General features: G+C 44.2%; 1 protein-coding gene across 8 annotated transcripts in view; it reads left to right on the forward strand.

The window, feature by feature from the left end:
• Positions 1-25281, forward strand: part of PPP3CB (protein phosphatase 3 catalytic subunit beta) — an 818129-nt gene that overhangs the window by 691653 nt on the left and 101195 nt on the right. For 7 of the 8 annotated variants that reach the window (XM_069240450.1, XM_069240451.1, XM_069240445.1 and 4 more), the window contains exon 12: positions 25082-25179. The exons of the other annotated variant lie outside the window; for it this stretch is intronic. In XM_069240450.1, coding sequence (XP_069096551.1) covers positions 25082-25179 — 98 coding nt within the window. The remainder of the gene's footprint in view (positions 1-25081; positions 25180-25281) is intronic. 8 annotated transcript variants of the gene reach the window in all.

Genomic DNA, 25281 nt, shown 5'->3' on the forward strand with positions numbered 1-25281 from the left:
GTTGTGTAAGGATTTGCAAGGTTGTCACAGAGTCCCTGTGTGAAGTTAGTGTTGTTTGTTGCAGCTGAGGGGTTGGATAATTCTTTGATGATGCTGAAGAGTTATTTGCTGTTACTGAAGCTTGACTTGATGCATGAGGTTAAGGCCTTTTTCTCCAAGTCTCTTAACTGTCTGTGGTAGAATTTGAGGGCTGTCTTGAAAGTGGTCTTGTTGGTTGTGTCTTTGCTAGTGCTCCATCACCTTTCCAGTTGTTTACAATGTCGTTTAGCAGTTCTGAGGTCTTGAGTGTACCAGCTAGCCTGCTTGGTGGACCTTCTGTGGGTGCTTTCGCTGTTAGGAGCAATGCTGTTTGCGCAGGTGGTGATCCAATTATAAAAATTTCTGACGTTCTGGTCTACGTTGTTAGAGGAGAAGGAGTGGATTGTGCTTAGAGTGTTGATCCATGTGTCTGAGATTTTGCTCCGGCTGCAGTAGAGGTGTTGGGCAGACTGGGGCTGTGAGCTGGTGATGTTGAAGTGGATGATGGAGTGGTCAGTCCAGTTGAGTTCCATGGTGTGGCACTACCTGATGCGGTCACTTGAGGTGTTGATGGGGTCTAGTATGTGCCTTGGGGTCGTGGAGGATTTGGGTGAGTCCAATGCTGTTCAGGCTATTGAGAAGATTGGTCGTCGAGATGGAAGTTGAAGTGGAAGTTGAAGTCGGTAAGGAAAATGTAGTTGTTGGAAACTACGGTGAGGGGGGCAACGAAGCCAGGGATGAAAATGCAAAAGGCTGGTAATGGTCCTAGGTGCCTCTGATCGTCATTCTGCTATCTGTTTGGACTCAGAAGTTGAGGTGTTTCCTGGCTGGGGTGATGTCATTTATGGTGGTGCATTGGATGCATTCCTTGTACATGATGGTGTTCCCTCCTCCAGGCTTGTTGTCATTGTGGGTGCTTTTATATCCTTCGGGTATTGCAGTGGTGATGTTGGGCACAAAAGTGGGGTTAAGCCAGGTCTCTCTGGTGTCTTGGTGTCAAGGGTGTAGAGCTCGGTGATAGCGTATTGTCAGATGCAGGAGGGCCAGGGGTTGTGGCGCTGGGCACTGTCCAGGTGCAGACGGGCTTACCTTTGGAGGTCTTCAGCGCTACCACCGCACGGTGGTGTGCATTAAATAGTTCCTGGGGTGGGCTGGGCTTCTGTTAGCAGAAAGAACGGTCAATAGGAAAACCCAGGCAGGAAAACTCAGGTAGTGGTGGGGTACCTGGGTCAAGCTGGAACAAACAGGGACCGGAGGACACAAGAAGATGTCAGGCTAGGTGTCCAGGTGCCTACTCATGCAGTTGTGCTGTGGCCTGCATTAAGAAGGTCCTTGGGTGGGTGGGGCCTCTGTTGGCAGGAAGAACAGTGAGTGTAAAAACCTAGGCAGCAGCGGTGTCACTGGATCAGGTTGGTACAAGCAGGAACAAGAGGCCACAGGCTAGGGAGCCAGGTGATTTGAAGTTGATGACTACACAGTCACCCAGTATTTTCTATTTGCCAGAACCAATCCTAGGAGTTCTTCTTGCCAAAAGTACTTCAGCTGATAACTCGTGGCCAATCAGACGTTTTCCTTAGCCAATGAAGTTTCTTAATTTTTCTTAGGGCTAAATATTCTTCCTTCAAGGTTGGCGATACTGTTGGTACATATTATATTATTATATACCAGGTACACTCTGGTGGTAACTGAGTGAAAGCTTTTCTCCTATTTAGGAGAGCTACCAGGTCTCCGCCATTGACTGGAATGTCATTCATATTATTACCAGTAAGATGTGCAGCCCTAATCCTTACTACTGGATGGTTAGTCTCGACACCAGGCTCAATATGTATAACTTCTCAGTTTATAGCAGACTCGCCTGCACCTTGAACAGAATAGTTTGTTTGACTTCCCTGGTATTTTCCTAACCGTGAGGTAGTGGCCTTTAATTCATCTAGTTTGCAAGTTGTTTGAAATTTGCATAATACATCTAAACAAAAATTATTTAACAGCCTCCAACTTGTGCAACTGATTCAAGAAATCAATTGTGTGAGATTTCTGATTTAGCAGATCCTTTGAGAATAAAAACCTTGAATTGTTAGTTTGTTTCTTTTTAGTATCCCTAGACTGCGTATTTTTTGCTTCAAGACTGTAAATAGGAACAGCCTGTGCCCCTAATAGAGGTACAATCCCCTTTTTTTTAGGGTCGAGTCTGCTTCACATGTGCTTGCGCATGCCTTTAGCTTGCGAGACGCTTTAGTAGATAGAAAAGGGCTCAGAGCCACATCCATGTTACGTCAGTGTCCTTAATTGATTAGTGGGCTTGCCTTTCAAAATCTGCTTGCTTTCATTAGTAGAAGGCCTGCATACGTCATGCCTTTTCCGGTTGTTAGCCCTCCTCGAGCGCAGCGACCAAGTACTGAAAACATGGGAGGCTCACTGTTTCCAGTCAGGTTTGTGGACTACTTTTTATCTTTTTTTCACAGCGCAGTCTCGCTTGGCAGAAGTCCAGTGCTTTGCATGACATCGACCCTGTTACAAAGTTAATTGCATTTTTTCCGGTTACGTACATAATTGCACTTTTGCCAATAGGGTTCACTACGAGTGAACTGTTGCAGCGCGATCGTGCTCTTTTTTTGCATTTTACTGTAGCAGCGCGATCGCGCTGTTTTTTTCCATTTAATGTGGCAAGAAAAGTCCGATTGGGAGTTTACAACTACTTATAGCTGTAACTCGGAGAAATGCGAGACCGTATTGCATTGCAAATGCTTGTCTGTTCAGTGAGTGGTGGTAGTTGTTAAATGACCTATCTCTGTACGTCACCCCCTCTTTCAGATTCTCCCATCGGACTTTGTAAATGAGCCAATGATACAAGTGCTACCTCCCCCTTCTCTATACATGGCAAATTGTCGACAGGGCTCTTGAACTCGGTACCTCCAGTAACTTGGGGGGAGTTTAAATGGACCCTATGCACCCCAGATGCTGCAATGAATCATGGGCAATGTAATGTTCAGGGCCCCCACTAGTTAGTAGATCCGTCCTACGCCTCCAAAGTCCCAGGTCTGTTCTATACGCCCGCCCGGTGCGTAGAGGAGTCAGGTGCGGCTAGGGTGACCACCGGTCCGTAAATTTCACGGACTGTCCGTAATTTCGCCCTGCTGTCCGTTGTCCGTGATGAAAGCTTTAACGGACGGCATTTGTCCGTAATTTTAGCTTTCACTTAAAGGGCAAGGGAGGCAGGGCGAAATTACGGGCAGAGGAGTTTCCCCAGCTGGGCTGGAAGGCAGGGGGTCTCCTGTGCTCTGAGGGAGGGAGGGGCAGACAGATAAGAATAGGCCTTCTTGCCAGGGGGTCTCCTTCCCTAAACACATGCAAATGTGGGCAAATCTGCAAATACAAAGGGGCTTGAAAACCTGCATTGACTTTACTAAAAGGAGTCACTTGAAGTTTTCTGGTGGCAAAGATATTTTTTTCAGAGAGGTATTGTAATGGTGTTCCAAGGTGAGCTGTGGAGTGTGTGGTTTTAATGGAGTGTTATAATTTTTTTTATCACTAGCTATAAACTGTATATTATTCAAATCTGTATTTGAGAAGCACTTTTTATTTATTTAACCGAAATGTATTTGCGCATTTTGTAGCAGCTTTTATTATGATGTAATTGTATTTTATACAGTTCTTTCAGGTACCACGGTACCTCATAGTACTAACAAACATTGGCACAGCCAATAGGTCTCATCTACGAAAGAGTTAGTGGCTTTGCTAATGTGTTTTAGCCATTAGCCATGTTATACACCAGAGTAGCTGCTGTTCAGCACGGCCTAAAGCAAGTGGCATAGTGGTGTGGAGTGGAGTGGAGTGGAGTGGAGTAGAGTAGCTTAGGAGCAGTGGTGTAGAGCCCAGTGGTGCAAAGTACAGTGCAGTGGGGTACAGTGCAGTTGTTTAGAGTGCATTATCGTAGAGTGCAGTGGTTTAGAGTGCAGTGGCATGGAGTGACATGGGACAGAGTAGAGTGGCATATAGTGCAGTGGAGTAGAGTGGCATACAATAGAGTAGCAGAGAGAGCGGTAGTGTAGAGTGGTGCAGTGGCATAGATTGCAGAGTAGACTCACATTGCAGGGAGTGCAGTGGTGTAGTGTAGAGTGGTGCAGAGTAGGGCAAAGTGCTGTAGAGTGGAGTGATGCAGAGTAGAGTGGCATAGAGTGCAGTGGCATAGAATGCAGTAGTACATAGTACATTGGTGTATAGTATGATGGTGGAGAGTGCAACACTGCAGGGTAGAGTGTCAGTGCAGTGATGTAGAGTGGAGTAGAGTGGCACAGAGAGCAGTGGCATAGAGTACAGTGGTACAGAGTAGAGGGCAGTGGCGTACAGTGCAGTGGCATAGAGTGGCATGGGGTAGAGTTACATAGAGTGCAGTGGAGTAGAGTGGCATACAATAGAGTAGCAGAGAGCGCAGTAATGCAGAGTGGTGTCATAGAGTGCAGAGTAGACTCATGTGGCATAGAGTGTAGTGGTGTAGAGTGGTGCAGAGTAGAGTGGTGTAGAGTATAGTGCCTAGAGTGCAGTGGCATAGAGTAGAGTGGTGTAGAGTGCAGAGTTGCAGAGTAGAGTGTCAGTGCAGTGGTGTAGAGTGGTACAGAGAACAGTGGCATAGAGTACAGTGGTGCAGATTAAAGGGCAGTGCAGTTGTTTAGAGTGCACTGGTGTAGAGTGCAGTAGCATAGAGTGGCATTGTGCAGAGTAGAGTGGCATAGAATGCAGTGGAATAGAGTATATTGGTGCAAAATGCAGTAGTACAGGGCAGAGTGGTGTAGAGTATAGTGGTGGCCAGTGCAGTGTTGCAGAGTGTCAGCTTGCAGTGGTGTAGAGTGCATTGAACTAGAGTGCAGTGGTCAGAGTGGTATAGAGTACAGTGGCGTAGAATAGATTGTTTCAGAGTAGAGTGCAGTTGCATAGAGTGGAGAGGTGCAGGGTAGAGTGCAGTGGCATAGAATGCAGTGGCACAGAGTGCAGTGGCATAAAGTAGATTATTTCACAGTAGAGTGAGGTGGCTTAGAGTGGAGAAGTGCAGGTTAGAGTGGAGTTGCATAAAGTGGCATAGAGTGTGATGGCATAGAGTAAAGTAGTGTAGAGTGCCGTGGCATAGAGTGCAGAGGTGCAGAGTAGATTAGAATGATGTACAGTGTATTGATGTAGAGTGCAGGGACATAGAGTTGAGTGTTACAGAGTAAAGTGCATTAGCATAGAGTGTATTAGCTTAGAGTGCAGTGGCGTACAGTGCAGTGTTGCAGAGTGGCAGAGAGTGGAGTTGTGCGGATTAGATTGGTGTTGCCTAGACTGGAGTGGTATGGCGTGCAGACGAGCAGAGCGCAGTGGTGTAGAGAGGTGCAAAGTGCGGTGGTTTAGAGTAGAGTAGTACAGAGTAGAGTACAGAGGCATAGAGTGAAGTAGCATAGAGAGCAGTGACATAATGTAGAGTGGTTCCGAATGGAGAAGAGAACAGTGGCATGGAGTGGCATAAAGTGGAGTGATACAGAGTAGGGTGCAATTCTGATATATTCTGAAGTCTATTTAAATGTTGTCATGTGATAGAAAAAACTCTTTCCTAACCCCAGTATCCAGCAAGATTGTTGCATAAATCCTCTCACTTTGAAGTCAGAGAAAGGAAAGTAAACACTAAGTTCCCACCGAAGACAGAGCCTGACATTTGACTTTGTTCTTTGAATGCACAGCAAATATGATGAGATAAGAACAAGATTTACAGGCCTGTTTACAGAAAGGGAGCACTCGGCAGGATACTGTAAATAAGGTTTTGGCAAGGGAAGGGACAAATTCAAGCTGCATGGCCTAAAACAAATAAAGCCAGCAAATTGAAAGCAACAAATTGTGAGTTACAAACAACAAGGCCAATGGCAAGCAACGGGCAGAATGCATTCACAAGGAAGCACTATGAATTTACTTAAAGTGACAGCTGTGGGATACTTTGTGGGGAAAGTCCAGTATTTTAGACCATATCTTGCAGAGGTTTGGCTACATCAATCACCCAGGTAGTATGACAAGAAGACCTGCAGTGGTTTCCATGTTGCAGGATAGGTCTGTACACCCATTCTATCAGTTTGCCACCATTTCCTATGGTACAGAGCTTCTGGCACACCTCTTGTAGGGTTATTGCTAGGTAGCAGACATGAAATAGGGCATTTAATGATTATTTAAGGTGGTTGTAAGTAAATAGTTGACCGGGGTGAAGATGGTAGTCTGCCACAAGGGTTTGGAAATTTAGTAGCTCACTGTTCAGAAACAAAGTCCCCAATTTTAAGACACCTGCAACATGCCACTGATAGAGTTGCTCTGAGCACAGCCATCCTGTGCGAGTGGGAAGGCTTAGCAAAGGTAGTGCAGGAGCACAGGGTTTCTTTGTGTCAGTGAGTTTACAGGTTCTGGCAAGGCAAGAGAAAGCCATGCATGATAACCCCGGATGGTGATCCATAGAATGGTCAGTAGGAAACGATGAGCAGTGCATTAAGCCTTCCTTAAAAGTCTTTACTGGTAAACCCCATCTCATGCAGGGAGGTGGGCAGAAAGCCAGTGAGCCACCCATTGGACATCTGCAGCTGAATAAAAGCATTCTAAGTCCAGAAGACCTAATCCAACCGCAGTCACAGTTAGCTTTAGAGTGGAAAGAGCTCCTGATGGCGCCGCAGTGACCAAATCAGACGTGTGGCCTATCTGAAGAAGGAATGAAGGACGAGCAGGGGAAGGTTTGCAAAATAATACTATCATTGGGGTACCACACCATCTTCACTAGTGCCACATGGCCTCTACAGAAAGCAGAAGAGAAGACCAAAAAGCAAACTGGGCTTGGAGGGACCGTTTGCTCTGCCGAGATTTTCATCCTGGAAATCAGTATAAGAATGGTAGATATTAATCACTAGGTATCAAAAGGTAACTTGTTCCCAGTTCAATCTGAGATCTAATTGTGTATGAAGGCGAAAACAGTGCCATATGTTAATGAAACACTAATTCAATTTTAAAATTTGTAAATTTTGTTTGTGCAATTTACATCCCAAATATTTTGAAGATTGTATGTGTACTTGACACTTAGGGATAACCCAGATCTCTAGTTTGGCTTTTGCTCAATTTCAAAACCATATAAAGACATGGACTAAGCGGGCAATTGCCTTGCACAACCTTGCAAGGGGTCTGGCCCCTGCTCACCCTTCACAAGCACTAACAGCGAACCATTGCACCAGAAGAGTTTGCCAAGGTGGATGGGTGTTGATTATTCAACCACTTGATAGTGCCCCTTCTGTTTCGCTCCTGTGTGCAGACAACTCCCCAGGTACCCAATACCTTCAAATAGTCTTGGTGGACCCATCTTGTCTGATTTTAGGAATTGTCCCACCTTGTTCTTCTCTTCTTTATTTATCCAGTTGTTAGCAACAACCCTTTGAATTACTTGCCGTGGATCTCACATTTGATCTCGATTTCACCCTACTCTTTTATTATCTTTGATTGGTAGTCCGGGCTCCCATTTCTGAGATAAATGTAGAGTCCCAAACATACACTCTAGTGCAGTGAGACTACAGACAAGTTATGGGTACATCACATCCTGTCATTAGGTGTGAGACTGTCACCCACACCATCTGCCCTGCCTCTTTAAAAAAAAATAGGTTGAAAGTCCATGGGCGGTTGGGGTAAGCCAGATGTTTTTGTTCAATTTGTTTAAACTAGCATAAGGTTAATTACCTTAATGTTTCCCAAACTGTTTGCCAGGGGTTTTGAAATGTTCAGAAACATAATCAAAATGTTGCTGTTACTTTCTCTTCAGGAAAGATCGGGTAGATTTGGGTAGGGGTGATGGCCTTGCCGTGAAGGGCATTAATTTACTACTGAACAAGGACGTAATGTGACACCTATCTGTAGCACACCAGGAGGCAATCACAAAAGGTCTACAGTGAATAAATAGTGCTATGTTGAAAAAGAGTACATAACTGCACTGACAACATAGTGAGGCATGGCCTCTCTTGCGTTTGTCTGTAAAACTGGCGTTTGTTCTTGAATTTTTGTCCTGAATTTTGACCCTTTGTCCTGAATTTTTGTCCTGAATTTTGACCCTTTGTCCTGAATTTTTTACAGTCCTGTCCAGAATTTGCCTCAATGCCAGGTGGTCACCCTAGGTGCGGCGTCCTCGACACAATGAATTGTGGGCAATGTAGTGTTCTGGGACCCCACTGGGCAGTAGATGTTTTCCGCACCGGAGGAGTCCCGGGTCTGCTTTCTGATCCCGCCCGGCGCTAAGAGGAAACAGGTGCGGCCTCCTTGATCCATACCCCCACCAGGCAGTGGATGCGTCCCGCCTACGGGAGTTCCGGACTGCTGTGCTTCTTTGCCACACTGAATCGTGGAAATGTAAAGTTCTGGCCCCCACCAGGCAGTATTGTGGGCTTCATTGTGAGCACAATTTCCAGAAGACTATTGATAAGATCCTAGTACCGTGAGTGCACAGACCGGTATAGCTTATTGGTGGGTACTTTTCGTGCTCTCTTGAACATTATGGTGATGCATCTTTTGTTTACCTTTGAACTTTTTCGTGATGTTTATTTTGAATGGTTTGTAGCACCCTCTTCAATTACTGTTCCTGTCACCTTTGTATGCTATCTCTTGATTGCTAAATTTGGATTCACTTGTTACCCTCGGTATTGCATCGAATCGTTGCTAGTAATTTTCCTTGGAAACACTAACATTATTCAGACAGAAAACTTTTTTTTTAATCAAACACTGCATCTTTCTTATATATTTGCGTCACTGAATCATTCAAAGTCGTCAGAATGGGAGTATCCGGTAACTTTAACGTTAATGTTAAGTGGCATTAAAGTGCGAGTATTATAATGCATCAATATTTATGTATCAGTGCACATACTTGTAAATACCCAAGCAACATCCAACGAAGGGACTATGCTTTAACCTTCCCTACACTGAAAGGCCATAGTTCAGATTTCTACCGCATGTCCACGAGTTACTTTCAAGCCTTGCTCTCACCAGCTGTCTTCAAACACAACCTATCAATTTTTAGTCGTAAAGTTTCTAATATTAACAATTTTTTTTTGTCTTTTGATTTTTTCAGCTGCACCCCAGGTCTTTTCATTCAACCTAAAACTGAGCTCTTTAGTATGGCAGGATCGTCTTTCAAGGCGAGGAGACAGCTTTTCAGTCTATGCACCACTAGCAGCTTAAAAAACATTTATGCTGTCTACGACCTCATGTGGCAAAATATGACAGTTCTTAATCCAAAGTTATCCCTTGTAAGAAAAGAAAATGAAGTTTAAAGCACTAGTATACTTGTCACCAGCAAAATTATTGCACTTTATTTGCACAAGCCCTTTCATGGCATGAGTTTTTCTTGCATCCATCTGGTTCCACCGTGCTGGCTATGAAGATGGCTAGCACATCAGGTACTAGACAAGCAATAAAAGCTTTTATAAAGCACCTAGGAGGGCAAAGCCAAACTTTTCCTACACTGGGAGGTGATAGTACAACACTGAGACTCTGTCACTGGGTCTTTATTTCTATAGCCGGTGCCCTAAATTCATCCGTACATCGGGCACCTCTGTTTATGAGTGGGGGCCACATTTGTAAAATCTTTGTACTAGGTGCAACAGAAAAGCAATGTCCTGTCAATGTGCTGAAGTTAATAAATGTTTTGGGTCAGCTGATTTTTTTTATCTTTACATCAAGTATTCCCTGGTGATGCTAAAAACCGATAGTATGACATCAACATATGCCAGGGTAAAAGTAGCATTAAAGTACCTATTTTATAGGAAAAAGCACAATTCCTCTAGTGGTTGACTATTGACAACAGTGTTTCATTCTAGCAGAAACATAACCAGGAAAATAGAAGAATGAGTGGATTCACTAAACCAAAATACTACTTTTTTTTTTATTTCAGGAGTTTTTTATTGTTATTTTGTACAACAGAAGAATGAAATAACATAAAGATAAAACATAGAGAAACAGTTCATTGTATGGTACCATCCAGTCATGTGGGAACAGCAGTCTAAGATGAAGCATAAGGAGTTGAGCCACATATGTAAAAAATTAGAGGGTGGATATAAGTGTATTTGTTTGTGATGATGGTGTAAGATTGTTCAGTGTGTGACCCACTGGACTCTTGCCAAACTTTATAAACTAGGTCTCTGACCCTCCAACACATGCTGAAGTTGTGAGAAGGAAACAGCAGACTTAAAACACATGCTAATGGAGTGTACACCACTAAAAAGTTCTAGTAGGACATCAGTATTACCATATCACAAATACTCCATATAAAATTGACTCCTACTTTAGCCTCCATTACACTTTGTATCCTCCCCCCTGGGTTTAAACAGACTCTAAACAAAGAGGACCGTCTCCTATGGAACATTCAGGTCACATCTGGCCTTAAGGTTATCCCTAATGAATGGAAAGACTCATCCAAACTGTCCTCTCACACCTGGTGAGAATTGGTCAAATTCACCAGAACTGCTAGTAACTCACAAAATGTATACTTGAAGACAACAGCAATGAAGAATGGTAAATTCTGGTGCAAACTAGACAGCTTCATGTCTCACTCGTCTATGTAACCACCCATTCACACCCCAAACTCCCCCCACCCCCCACTCGCACCACCCCCTCCACTCCCTACCCACTCATCCCCACAAACTTGTTTCTGTACACCCCCATTACCTTCTTCTCTCTTCTCGTTTCCTTTCTCTCACTCTAGAGCAAAATACTTCTATTGCTAGTGCGAGTTGGATGTTTGCCAGCTAAAGTCTGTGTTTGGGGAATGTGTCAAGCTCTTTCTGATCCTTTATATTTTTGACAAAATAAGAAATCCCTACTCCTTTCCAAGAGATATAGGCTGTATGGAACTCTGGGGAAGCCTTTTTGATTAAATAGTTGGGGATGTTTGCTTATGCTTCTTTGTCATTTTACATTTGCCCATATGTTTTTATCAGCTGATAACAGAACCAAGCCTTCTTATCCGTATAGTGACAGCCTGGGCCAACCAGATTGGTTCACAGAGCTACACCATCTGTCCCGCAAACCCCTTCTCACTCTAAAAATCTCCCCTGTAGGAATATTAGTATAGATGTAGGACTGGCACCTGTGTGCTACTTGTCATGTTTTCACCTAGCCATAGAAGATATGAATATGACAGAGTGGAAAAGAGGGGGCAGCCTGAAAATGGGAGACATACATAAGAATGGACAGTTCATAACCTTCAAAAGAGCACAATAAATATACCAGGTCGGTCATGGGCAGTTTCTGCACTAATGTAGACTATCAAAAGTGGCTAGTGACATGTGAGACACTTCTCCAAACTTGCCAAACACTTGCAAACACTGACTGTTTTGCTGGAAGCATAGCCCATAAAGAGACTTAACCACTGGCTTGCACTGAGCCCTTAAATCAGGTCCCGTAAATGAACTTTACCAGTAAATTTGAAAGGTGGTAGATAATGCTGGTTGGGGATTACTTGTAGAGATTAGAACAAGATCCTAACACATATTAGGACATTTTGTAGCAACACACATTTTTGTTCTGTGCTGTTTAACATTGTCCATTGCACCTGCTTGGACCCCTTCCATGGTATATAAAATTACATCAAGTGAACGTAATACATGCTCCCAATGTAGATCAATGAGGAATCCCTTTCTGCATATGATGTGGCCAGTTCTGCATAAGTAGCTGGAGCAGTATCTCGTGGCATTCAAGGGCAGCAATGTTTCTATTATCTTGATTTTGCTTCTATGGGAACTGACAGAAGTCTATCACTGGCAGATATCTTTAAAATGCTATTGGACAACGCTTCAAAGTGCATGGAGTGGGCCTTGGGCACTATTGATGGTAGAAGCACGGACTATAGAGAGCCGGATGCAATGAGCGCCCGACAGGAGCATCTGGGCCTCCAGACGGAATCAATGTAATTGGTGCCTAACAGGAACATTAAGGGAATTTAGTAATCTGAATATGAATAAGCATCGAGTGGGACCACCAGGCGAGAAAAGTGAGCTAGTGAATGACACTTTCATTCATTCCATCACAGAAGAGATGTACACATCTGCGAAATGCAGTGGGCTGACACCAAACGAGGGACAACCCATCCAGCCAGTGCTTGAAGGGGGCTCAGCCATACATCCCAGTTGCTAAAGAGGGCAAACCTAAAGCCCCTTTCACAGTGGCGGCTTCTGCATTTACAGTGTTGGGACTCTGCACCTCTGATATTAAGGGATGTACATTTTTTTTCAGTCTTACACTTAATCAGTGCCTTCCTGTCTCACATTACCTCTGAGCAGCATTGGGCAGACACACAAAAATGGGATGATCATTCTGCTTTTGTAGGTATCTTTCCCTTAGAGCATTCCTTTTTACGGCCCTTGATTGTCCAGAGAAAGGTACTGCAGCAGTGATGCCAACACACTGAAAAGAGCAAGGCATTGTAGAGCTTGGCTTCATGCTGTGAGCCCACACACCACACTTTCAGCATGAAATATTAATTTTGCAGCAGTCACTATTCAATGTTTAATAGATGACAGACTTCCCACTCTGAATGTTGTGGCATAGTTGATCGTTCAGGTGGATCTGAAACCTCCACTAAGCACTGCTGCACCATGTACTTTATTTACAGATTGACACAAATCTGTAACTGGTGCTTCATTCTTAACAGGGAATACATCTGTGAGTTTTTTCACAGTAAGCGATGCCAGAAATGCTTCGAATGACTATAGTTTAGTGAGCCAGCGGAAGCGTTCAAACTTCTTCCTGATTTGTATACTACTGTATTTTGTTACCATATGTCTCTTGCCAATATTCCTGATATAATGCAGTTTTGTGAAGTAATCAAACATTGTCACCTTCTGGAAGGTTCCAACTAATGTTTAGTTTTAACTAAAAATAAAAGCATGTTTGTCAACCCTCCGTGAAATGTTTCGCTATGGCATCAGCTAAAGGGCTCTGCATTCATTGATTTAGGTTGGCATATATACGCCTCAGAAGCCATGTGCAGTGTATTTGGTGCTTGCTTGTTTCTGATCCTGGCTGGGAATAGACTCCTTTTCTCATACACTGTCTCACAATAGTACTTTCCGTGGTAGAAACCATCCCTCTGCCGAGCCCATCTTTTAAGAGTAGAGCAGCCTTGAGATGAGAGGCAAGTTAGAACACTAGTTTAGTGATTTGGAGCAAAACAGAGTGGGCAAAAGAAATTCCTCCTTCAAAAAGGGTGTCAGCATGAGCGTCGAGAGATGGTGAAATGACCATCTACAATAATGCAAACAACCGGAACGCAACTCATGCATATGGACAAAAGATTCTTAACTGAGGCACAAATTAAAAATAAAAACAGAACTGGGAACTACAAATTCATGCATTTGGAGACAAAAGATCCTGGAGCTACAGTACCAGGTTAGAGGTGACTTCTTATGAGAGCGAGTGTAACTGCAGGCTTATCATATGTGATGAGTTCAGTGTGGATAATTTACGTAGACTATTGGAAGTGCAAGAAGAATAGTGGGGCGCACAAAGAGCCACTGCAGACAAACTAGAAACTAATCGACTGTATCTGAAGTATCATGTGACGTTCTGGATGCATTGACTCTCAATGGTTACACATAGACTGGAGAGAGCTAGCGGGTGCTACCCCAAAAGTATAGAGCTTTTTAGATCTTGTTCTGCAGCCAGCGATATTTAATTGGAAATAAACGTGTGGCTGTTTCTACGTGAACCGACAGAAGTCTATCACTGGTGGATGTCTTTATAATGCTATTGGACTATCCTTCACAGAATGCCTGGATTGGGCTGTGCAGGCGTGCAGGTTCTAGTCTTTAACAGGCACAGATATTTCTGCAGTCTGCTGCGAAGTCTTCGGTATGTACTCTGGAACCATGTTCTCACATGCAGCAAGCCGGGGTGGTGACAGAGTAGTATGGGACTTTTCTTTTGAAATGATATCTTTATTAACAGTTTCATGCTTTTTTTTGCAAGTTTTACAGCTCAATAAAATACATCAGAAAACGTATTTAAAGTTATCGGTGAAGTTTATGGCTGGGGTATTACTCATGGTACAGGCTACTTATCGTCATTCCAGGTATTCATTAGGGAGGAATTTCCGTTTTAGGATTCTTCTGTTCTAGGCATTACCAGGTGGTGACATCATGTCTTAATTTCAGTGATAACCACACATGTTATGGATTTAAAATAATCAGCTAAATTCAAGTTCTAGTTTTCATTGGATCATGCCTTAACAATTCAATTGTCCAATTCATTAACTAAATGAAAGTTTGAAGGCATTCAGTTCTAGTACGTATAGCAGGCTGTAGCATACAATAATTTACACTACATGCTAAATCCCTTAATTGTGTCTTCAGTGATTTATTCCTAACTTTGATGCTCAACAGTCTGTTGGCTGTTTTATGATTTTAGTTACTTTTTTACTCTTTTTCTTCAATACTTGAAGGTAATTTTACTTCCTGTATCATTACCTAGCTCTTCCACTTGCGTTACACATTACTCATAAGACAAGACAACAAAAATCTTAACACCTTTGAAAGAGAGGCCTTTTTTCAGTACCCTTGCAGTTTTCCATGTGCTCATTGACCTGTGAGGCATACAAGGCAATGATTTGATAGCGATACAGTTACACGCCCTTGTCCATAGGTTCTAGGTCATTGTTTCTCCCATTTTTGAAAAAAAAAATGCTTACACCTTTAGACCCTTCAAAGTTTTGTTGTCTTATACTGACTTTTATACTGAAGGCATCTTAAGTAAAAACTGGTTGGCTTTTTGTGGAGGCCGGGCCCATCTGAACAACTGCTGCCAGCTTTTCTACCTTAGTGACGTACTGAATCTCTCTCTTCTTAACGTCCCTGAACAAACCTAAGTTGCTGAAAAATGTTGCCAGTCTTGAAGCTCTGACCCCTATAGATCTGTCAGCTGTCGTTGACATGTTTTCAACTGTACCATTTTCTTTAATAGCCTTCATAGCAATGGGATTGGTTTTACAGTCCTCAAATGGTATTTATGGTATATGTACATCAGTGCTTTAAATGGGAAAAAATAAGTGCAGGTACTCATTAACATATACTAGTAGTGTGGTGGGTGGGGCTAGGGGCGGGGCTAAGAGCAAGACATGAGATGCTTTCACTTATATACCAGTTGCAGCACATGCCAAGGCCCATGAGAAATGTGTTTGAACAAACAAAACAAGTTAACTCGTTAAACGAAATGTAAGCGAAACACAATGCTATTTATCTTACTGGCAAACATATTTGCTGTCGTTTTGCACAATACTATATATTCTTGAACGTGCACACACAGAAAGAAACAAGCAGAGGCGCACACCCAAAGCATTCCACACAGTCCTCCTTAAAGTGCCCCGATTCTCTATCTTTCATTCGCTTTTCTCTCACACAAAGACACACACATACCAGCAGGCAAACACACATACATAAGCAGACCCTCGTTCAAGAGACTCAGGTGGGATCAAAGCCATTTTAAACTTTCCTCCCATGGCTTTCTTAGTTGTCACAGCTGGGCTGCCTCAATTCCTGTGTTTACACAAAAGCACACGAGTGTGTAAATGTGATTGACAGCACAGGGCCTGAATGGACCCTGTTCTGACAACACAGCGTGATCGTAAATACCCAGACATTAGGCACATAATCCCCGCTGAATAGCTCAGCGGAGCTCAGTTTAGGGCGACAGAAGCACCTTTGCTGTCAGAGGCGGGTTCAACTCTGAGAGCCCAGTGCTCACCAGCACTAGCAGCTAATGAGCCTACCCTTCATGAGTACCGGTACTCTCCTTGGCAGCAGAGAAGTGCCGGTACTCAGAGTGAAAAAAATAAGAAGTGCCGGTACTCAGTACCGGTGAGTACCGGCCCATTTAAAGCACTGATGTACATACAACAGTTTATACTAAAGTTGCCCTTTTCATTTGCGGCAGACTGTGAGATTGGCAAGAGACTGCATTTTGCAGACACGGAGAATGTGAAAACGCTTTGGAGAGGCATTCTTTCTAGGTTTTGCCCTATCTCTTTGTTGTAGGATATCCGAAGCACTAAATTCTACCATTTGTTTGTTCAGAAAATATTTTTAAAATTGTAATTTTCAATTCATGTTTTCTTCCATGATTTATTACACTGTTCAGTGCCCTGAAGACTATAGGCAACCACGAATTCCAGGAATGCTAACATTCCAAAGGAGTGAAATGAATAACTTTCTTTGAGCACAGGCAGTAAAGGAGTTGTGCAGGGCAGATGTTGAAGATGTGCGTGTCTTGAACACCTTGATAACATTGGTCAAGAACCACATGTACAAAAACCCCTGTACAAGGTTGCGCTCCTGTGATAAGTGACTTTAAGTGACTTAGGGTAATCCGGTCTAAAAACTATTACTCGCCCATTCCCTGACTAGTTAATAATTATTGCAACAAATATATGGAAAATACTGGATTTGATCTTTTTGTAAACCATTTGTGATGTGTTATCCTATAACTTCCATAATTTAAACGATTGGGGACTGATTTAGGTCTTGGCGGAGGGAATACTCCACCACGAACGTGACAGATATTCCGTCCGCCACATTACGATCCCATTTCTCCTATAGGGATCGTAATAAGGTGGATGGGATATCCGTCACATTTGTGACTGAGTATTACCCTCGCCAAGACCTAAATCAGGCCCTTACTATCTTAAGACATATATCGTAAGATGGAGCAACACTGTATTCCAAGGAATATGTGCAATTAAGTATAAACAAATAGTTGTTCCGAAGGATTCACTCAAACCTATTTTGAAATTTGTAGTCACTAAAGTCTATATATCTAAATTGGAGAAAATAGTGAGAGAAAATCATTTCTATTCTTTGAATGCATCATTAACATGAACTGAATCAAAATAGGGTCAGTCTACTGTGTTGGTAGGTTAGTGTATTAAAACAACAGCATCCAAAGTGCTGCATAGAAAGCCAGTAGTGGTATGAGGCGCTATAGAAACACATGAGTGAACAATGTGTGTAGGGACCACCTGTGAAAATGGGAGGGATGATTTACTGCCTGTTTCTGGTTCACTAGCAAGTAAGAAGTCACCCAAGAATAGAGGAAAAAAAGAACCCTACGCAAATCTCTTAAATAGGTTTAAAACCTTACCAAGCACTGCAACGAATTACAAAGTGCATAGGGTAGTGAAATATCTGTATGATGCACAATTTTAAAAACAAATGTAAAATACTATCACCCGTAGGTTGGTGAGCACAATTATCTGTAGGTGAAAAAAGATCACCCTCACCTAACATGAATGTCTGACGTACTCGTTGCGTACATCTAGAAAACCTATCAGTAGACAAAATAATTCAACTTAAGTTAGAAGCCATTTAACAGGAGGTTGAGAATAAACAACGTTTCTGGGTCAGACAGGGGCATAGCTTCAAGGGGAGTGTTTGGGATGTGACACCACCCTAATAAATGCATTCCTGTCTTGGTACTTGGGTCCGGGGGTCCTGAATCGGGTCTGCTGTTTCTGTGTTGGCTTTCTTTGTAATTCTAAATTCACTGTGATGTTTTAAACCTTTGCAGTACTAGGCTTGGAAAACTGCGCTATTCTCAGTGTTAGTTCTGGTTTGTGAAGTCATGGGGTGTGTCCTCGTCGAGCCATGCAGTCAGCAGTCCTCGAGCAGGGGTGCGACACCAAACTTCCTTTGCACAGGTAATGCGTCATGATGGTTCTGAACTGCACAGTTGGTGCTGTGAAGTCTTTGTCCTCGGCAGCAGCAGTGATGTGTCCGCGCCAGGAGGTGTTGCAGTGGTTCCGATCGCGCAGTGGTGTCGACGCAGAGAGTTGCAGCACAGAAGAACCTTTTTTCAAGGTTTCAGAACAGGATTGGTACCACATAGCAGGGCAGGACTCACGGTGGCAGAGTCCAGATGCTGTTGGAGATACAGGTAGTCTGTGACGTCCCTGAGACTGCAGAACAGGAGGCAAGCCAGCAAGCCCTTGGCGTCACTTGGTTCTGGGGATGTAGATATTCAGGTCCAGTCCTTCTGACTCACAAGCAAGGGGGCAGCAGGTCAGGCACAGCAAAGCAAAGTTCGGCAGAATGACAGTCCCTTCAGCACAACAGTCATTCTTCACTAACTACAAAGAGGGGCTTTGAAGTGCACACAGGTCCTCCCTTTTCTTCCATGAATTCATACACACTACGTTTGTGTGTCTGTGAGGGGGGGTGTTATGCAGCTCAGTGTGGGGACAGGCACAGTCCTTTTCAGGTGCAAGTGTCAGCTCTTTCCTCCCACCCAATTCGGGAAGGCCCATTAACCTAGTGACGGGCCATGAGGATGTAAATGGCACACCTCAGCATCATTTGTCTGTGACTGTCTAGAGGGAATGCACAAAGCCCAGCTGCCACCCAACCCATATGTGTATTGGAGGCAGGCAGAAGGCACACAGGGCTTAGGAGGAGAAAAATGTCAACTTTCTAAAAGTGTCATTTTTAAAGTTGTAATCACAAATCCAACTTTGCCATTAAAGAGGGTTCATTATTAAAAGTCCATAGGTACCAAACTTTACAGTCCTGCACCTTTGCAATCAGGCATTACACTTAATAAATATATTAAGGAATCCCCAGTGCTATCCTGTGAGTGGGGTAGGCCTCACACTAGTGAAAAATGAATTTGGGAGTTTTTCACTACCAGGACATGTAAAACTGAAACGTGTATGTCCTGCCTTTTACTTACACCACACCCTGCCCTATGGGCTACCTAGGGACTCCCTTAGGGGTGTCTTATGTGTAACAAAAGGGGAGTTTAAGGCATGGCAAGGGGTTTTGAATGCCAGCTCGACATGGCAGTGAAGCTGCACATACAGGTACTGCAGTGGTAGACCTGAGACAAGTTTAAAGAAGGGCTACTTAAGTGGATGGCACAATCAGTGCTGCAGGCCCACTATTAGCATCTAATTTACAGGCCATGGGCACATATAATGCACTTTAATAGGGACTTATAAGTAAATTAAATATGCCAGATTTAGATCCATTAATGTTATCTTGTTTTAGCAGAGTGAACACATAGACTTTAGCACTGGTTAGTTGTGGTAAAGTGCCAGAGTCCTAAGATTAACAAAAACACATCAGAAAAAGTGAGGCAAGGCAGGCAACACATTTGGGGGAAGAACAATCAATCAAACAATCAATCAGATAGATGTTAAGTGCGCTACTCACCCGGCAGGGTATCAAGGCGCTTGGGGGGGGGGTGCTACTGTTCAAAGAGCCAGGTCTTGAGGTGCTTCCTGAAGGTCAGGAGGTCCTGGGTTGCACATAGGTTGACGGGGAGGTAGTTCCAGGTATTGGCGGCATGGTGGGAGAAGGATCTGCCGCCAGTTGTAGTAGAGTGAATGAGGGGGACGGTTGCAAGAACACCATAAGGCTGCCAGGTCCGACACGCGTCCCCCAAACAGAAAGTGGGGAGAGCTACCCAACCCCTTGGGAGCTCTCATTGCTAAGGTGGAAGAACCTGTATAGACCTTCAGCATTGGCGTGGTCTGACCCAGGTCTGTTTTACCATAAAGTCCATACCCTGTATGGAGATGGACCAGATTAACAGTTTTGGATTCTCACCCCTCATTTGCATAAGCCACCTGAGATGCCTGCGGTCAGTCTGAATCCAGAAGTGAGACCCAAACAAGTATGGTCTCAACTTTGTCAGTGCCCAAACCACAGCAAATGCTTCCCACTCACTAGCACTCCACCTGTGTTCCCAGGGTAGTAACCTGCTGGAAATTAAAGCTACAGGTTGGTCCATGCCCTCATCACTAAACTGTGACAGTACTGCCCCTACCCCATGCTATGAGGCATCAGTTTGAACTGAATACTCCTTGGGAACGTCAGGGGCCTTAAGCACAGGGGGCTGTGCACATGGCTTGTTTCAGGGAGTCAAATGATTTCTGGCATGCCTGAGTCCAGATCACATTTCTGGCTTGCTTTTTTAATGTTAGTTCAGTACAGCGGCCCACAATGGTGCCATACCCTTTAACGCACCTACTGTAGTACCCACTTAGGCTTAAAAGGGCTCTCACCTCTGTCTGAGGCTTTGGGGGCTTCCTGGCCATGGTGGAGGTGGAAGAGGTTGCCTTTCGTGCTGCTGTGCTGAAGGCAGCTATGTCATCATTTGTCACAGCACTTAAGGCTTCTATCCCAGCCAAGACTTGGTTTACCAATCTCTGGAAGGTGGCAGGGACGTTCTTGAGACCTAAGGGCATTACCCTAAAATAGTAGTGGCCCTCTGGGGTGGAGAATGCTGACCTTTCCTTTGCTTCTTCAGTTAGGACGATCTGCCAGTATCCTAAAGTGAGGTCACAAGTACTCAAGAGCGGGAGCAACTCCTAATATGTCAATCACACCTGTGGGATTCAATGAGCATCAGTTTTGGTGACTAAATTGAGCCCCTATAGTCTACACAGAACCTGAGTTTTGGTGTAGTACCCATCAGGGCAGCTTTTGGTACCAGCACCACAGAGCTGGACCTCAGGATACTATAAGGTTCAGTCACCCCCAATTCCAGCATTTTGGAAACCACTTCCTTGATGTTAAACCCCACTTTGACTGAGAGACGGTAAATTGTATTCTTGAAAGGGGGCTGTTTCCTGTGTTTGTCGTGGGTACATAAGTGTGTAACCCCAAGAGTGATGGAAAACAGAGAGGCGAACTGTCCTGGCAACTGGTGACAGTCCCTCTGCTGTTCAGAAGCTAGGGTAGGGGAAAGGTTTACACCTTCTAATGATCCATCCTTCTCTTTGGAGGCTAAGAGGTCAGGGAAAGGTTCACTCTCCTCCCCCTCCCCTCCATCTGTCACCACAGCATGGTGACCTCTGACCTTTCATAATGGCACTTGAGACAGTTGAGGTGGATAACCCTTAAGGGGTATCTGGGGGTCTTGAGGTCCACCACATAGGTGGCCTTCCCCTTCCACTCAACAATCTCATGTTACGCAGTCCAGCAGTTTTGGAGGACCCCGGGCTTCACAGGCTCCATCACCCACACGTTCTGTCCATGTTGCAAGTACACAGGAAGGTCATCCAATCGTACCACTGCTTCATTACTTCCTAGCTGGCCTCTAAGTTGTCTGAAGCTTGCTTCCACAACTTGGCCATATGCCTTCGGAAGGTCAGCATGCAGTTCACTACATCCTGGGGAGGTTTTCTGGGAGACTGCTCTCATTCTTCCTTATATTGTGCCCGAACAGAAGCTCAAAGGGGCTCAACCCAACCCCCTTCTGTGGCACCTCTCTGTATGCAAAAAGTAGCCATGGCAGAAGGACGTCCTACTCATGCTTCAGAGCCTCAGGCAGACTCCTGATCATGCCTTTCAGGGTCTTGTTGAATCTCTCAACAAGCACATTGGTTTGTGGACGATTGGGGGGGGGTAGAGATCTTATAAGTAACTCCACACTACTTCCAAATTGACTGCATATAAGCTGACATAAAGTTTGTCCCCTTGTCCAAATCCACTTCATTGGGGTAAAAATCCCCATCAGGGCCTTAGCCACTGCGGGTGCAGTAGTAGTTTTCAGAGGAATAGCCTCTGGGTACCTAGTGGAGTTATCCACCAGGACTAGGATGTACTTGTCACCAGAAGAGGTCTGGGGATTCCTGGACCTTATAATGCCCACCCATTCGAAAGTTACCAACGGCATACGGGTCCCACAGAATGCATCTAATGACCTCCTCATCTGGGGCCAGTAAAAGTGAGGGACAAACCTGGCAATGGTCTTGTCCTGGCCCAGATGTCCTGCCAGAGGGATTTTGTGAGCCTGCCCCAGTAGGAAGGACTGGTAGCTTTGGGGGGAAACCCACGAGCTGCTTCCTTAGGCTCACTGTGCAGGAGGTTGTCCTCCCTGTAAATGCAGTAATTACAAGAGGCATCACCTGCAGCCCGGGCTTTGGCCTGTTGCCTCATGCCCTTCAAGGCAGGGCACTCCTTCTGAGCCTTGCAGAGGTCCTCCCTAATAGTTCCTTCTGCATGCCATCCAGCAAGATCCCGTAGATCACCAAGCGAGACAGTGTCCACTGGGCTCCTCAGGTGCCCTATCCACCTCAGTTGGAAGACAATCAGGGTTTGGTTCGCCAGTCCCTCTACCCTTCCTTGACTTGTCAGCTGTCTCTGCCATTGTTCCAGGCTACAGAACTTTTTGACTCCCCTCTTCGGGTAGCCATGGACCTGATGGTAGCACAAGCCCACTCAGGTACCCCCAACATTTCCAGGAGTGACTTGAGCTCAACTTCCTTCCAGGCAGTGTGCTCCAGGTCATTCTCTAGTAAACAGCCCATAGGCATGGCAGGTCTCAGCTCCTTGCAGAAGACCTGAGACCTCCACCCTACTCAAAGGAAACAAGGGCCACTGGGTAGTGACCCTCGTGGTTGTGTGCTACCAAGACCTAGTGGAATACATTAGGTAAAATCTGATCTGGGGGCACCAGATGACTCCTTACGATAGTTATACTGGTATCTGTGTCCCTCAAAGCCTACGCACCTTGTCCACTAATGGCAACCTATTCTCTATACTTGGTAGTATTGGAGGGACCATGTCTGTGTCACCCAGGGACACTAGGGTAACCCACACTAGGCTCCCCCTCCACTAATTGGGATAAACTCCCTCTTCAACCCCCCACGGTCTGCACTTGCCACCCCTAGGGTCTTTCCTTCAGTGGGAAGTGGTGCTCTTTTTGGGCACTTTAGATCCCCCTTGATATTCCCTTACCCAATTAACTCATAGCGTTTGGGAGGTTTGTACTGGCTCTTGTCAGCAACGCTCTTTTTCTGGTGGCCAGATTGGTTATGGTACCCTTCCCCTGAGAACTATTTTGGGGGCCTTGAGAGCTCTCCTTTTTTTCTCTCCCTCTTTCTTCTGGTGGAAACCCTGATCACACTTTTGGGAGTTGTCCCCATATACCTGGGCTACCCAGTTCGGTCAAAAATTATCCTCTTTCGAGTTTTGGTATGCATCTTCTTGCAGCCGTTTGGGTGTCCGACCACTTGGAGGAAGTCATCCAATCTTGTATACTGCTGTAGCACTGCTGAAGATGTCCTGCAATTCTGTATGGTGCAAGAGCAACGGTTAATTACAGTTGCTGTCATTCTATTTTTTTGGCGTAGTTCAAACTTATGAGTGGTATATAAAGAGGCCAGAGGCATTATTATGACGATTCCGAGGTTTATTTCTTTGACTGCCCTGCTCCTGAGGAGTCGTCCTAGAATTTCTGTAGGCCAAAACGCTTTGACATTCTTTTGAAGGAGTCTGACAACATTTATTTGTATTAAACTGGGACAAGTTAGGAGGATTAGCAGGCTTTTGTCCTTGCTTCCTCGTCTGGTTAAGGACTACCCTCAGGTGAATTGCATATTGAAATATCTTAGACAATCATCTTACCCTTGCTGGAAAAATACAGGAAGTCACAAGGAAATGAATATAATATGATATGATTTGTCTATTTTGTATATTTGTATTGTATTTATATGGTGACGAGTTGTAACAATACAGACTCTGTATATAATACTTGTTCATAAGCGATTAAAAAAACCTGATGTCTAGTGATAGTTTATTGATTTATTGTGTAATTGTTGAAAAGAAAACATTTAATTGATCCCCTGTTTTTCCACTGTTTATTGTTTGAGTAGTCTCAGGTTTCCAGGCAGACTACTGGCAATCAGGCACCCAAACTGTTATGGGATGAATGCTTGCATATTGTCTAACCACTGGCAATTGCTTTTGGTAGTATTCAAACTAGGCATGTTCGAAATGTTAATAGGCCACCGGTTTTCAGGAATTATGTGTTACTCTTGTCACACGTAATTCCAAATGTTACTTTATTACGCCACTTTGCATAATTATGCGCCATTCATGGTAAAACAAATTACAGTGAATGATATCATTCACAATAAAAAAATTATAGTGAGAGCACAGTAACAGAATGCAAGTGGAGAAGTGTGGCACAATGGTTAGAGCGGCAGACCCTGAAGCAGAGTTCTGGCTCAAGACCAGGGTTCAAGTCCCGCTTCGGCAGGTCTTGGGCTCAATTCCCTTGGACCAGATAATTCTCGCTTCAGTGCCTAATCTAACTAATAAGTCCCACTCTGCAACTCTGGGCAATAGCTTGCTTAATCTCCACACCGGCCCCAACAGCGCTTGGATGCCTGGCTTCACCCTGGGGGTGCCCAGGAGTGGGCACCTCACAGGGAAAAGCCAGGAGGGGTTCCATAGCGGTATGAGTACAGCGCCTTGAGACCCTAACGGGTGAGTAGTGCGCTATACAAGTGCAAAGTTTACAAGTGGCTTTTTTTTGCAGTGCTCCTATTTAAAAGCATCTGGGTGCCAAAAAATGCCACGAGGATGCATCAAATATATTAGAAAATGATTTTGCTTGATTTCAGTGTAATTTAATGTAATTATGCAAAAGCAAATTACGTACACCCTTAATTCTAACCCATTGTTTTTCGCCCACTGTGCCACTTTAGACAGAGGTCCAGCTAATGCAAAACAGTAACGACCATGTTCATCATGTGAACAGTTCATTCTGAACCTTGGTCATCTCAGCCCTCCACCCTGTGGCCCATCTCTTTTTTTTTTTTTTGTTGGGTTATTTGAGGTTCACACTCACAAATCTCATTGTCTCCGGTTAAGACAGACATACTTTGCTGACCACGAAACAAATTTCTAAATTAGCTTGAGTGAATCCTTTAAACCATTGTTCATACAGATGCATCCCTGATATGAATATATGCATGGGTGTGTGTGTATATGTATATGTGTATATATATGTGTGTATATATATATATATAAAACATTTAGAGTCCAAGCGCTAACAGAGGTGGTACTGTTTAATTTCGAGGATAGCAAAAATGTAATTGATTTACATGATGATTCTGACTAGATTGTATCAGATTGGACATGTATGTATGAGAGTTCCTCTGTATGGTTCAAAATACGAGTTTGAAACGTTCACTCTTTCATGCCTTTTGTTTTTTATGTCTCCCAAAAAGATTTTTTGTGTTTTTTTTTCTTTCTAGGGAGGAGAGTGAAAGTGTGCTAACACTCAAAGGCTTAACTCCTACTGGAATGTTACCTAGTGGAGTGTTGGCTGGAGGACGACAGACTCTGCAAAGTGGTAATAATGCTATGCAACTTGTTGTGCCTCAGATGGACTGGGGCATATATCATTCTTTTTCTAGTCAATCACCTAGGACATGCTGGATGTGCTTTTAACCCT

This window comes from Pleurodeles waltl, chromosome 6, assembly GCF_031143425.1.
Source record: "Pleurodeles waltl isolate 20211129_DDA chromosome 6, aPleWal1.hap1.20221129, whole genome shotgun sequence".
Taxonomy (NCBI): Eukaryota; Metazoa; Chordata; class Amphibia; order Caudata; family Salamandridae; genus Pleurodeles; species Pleurodeles waltl.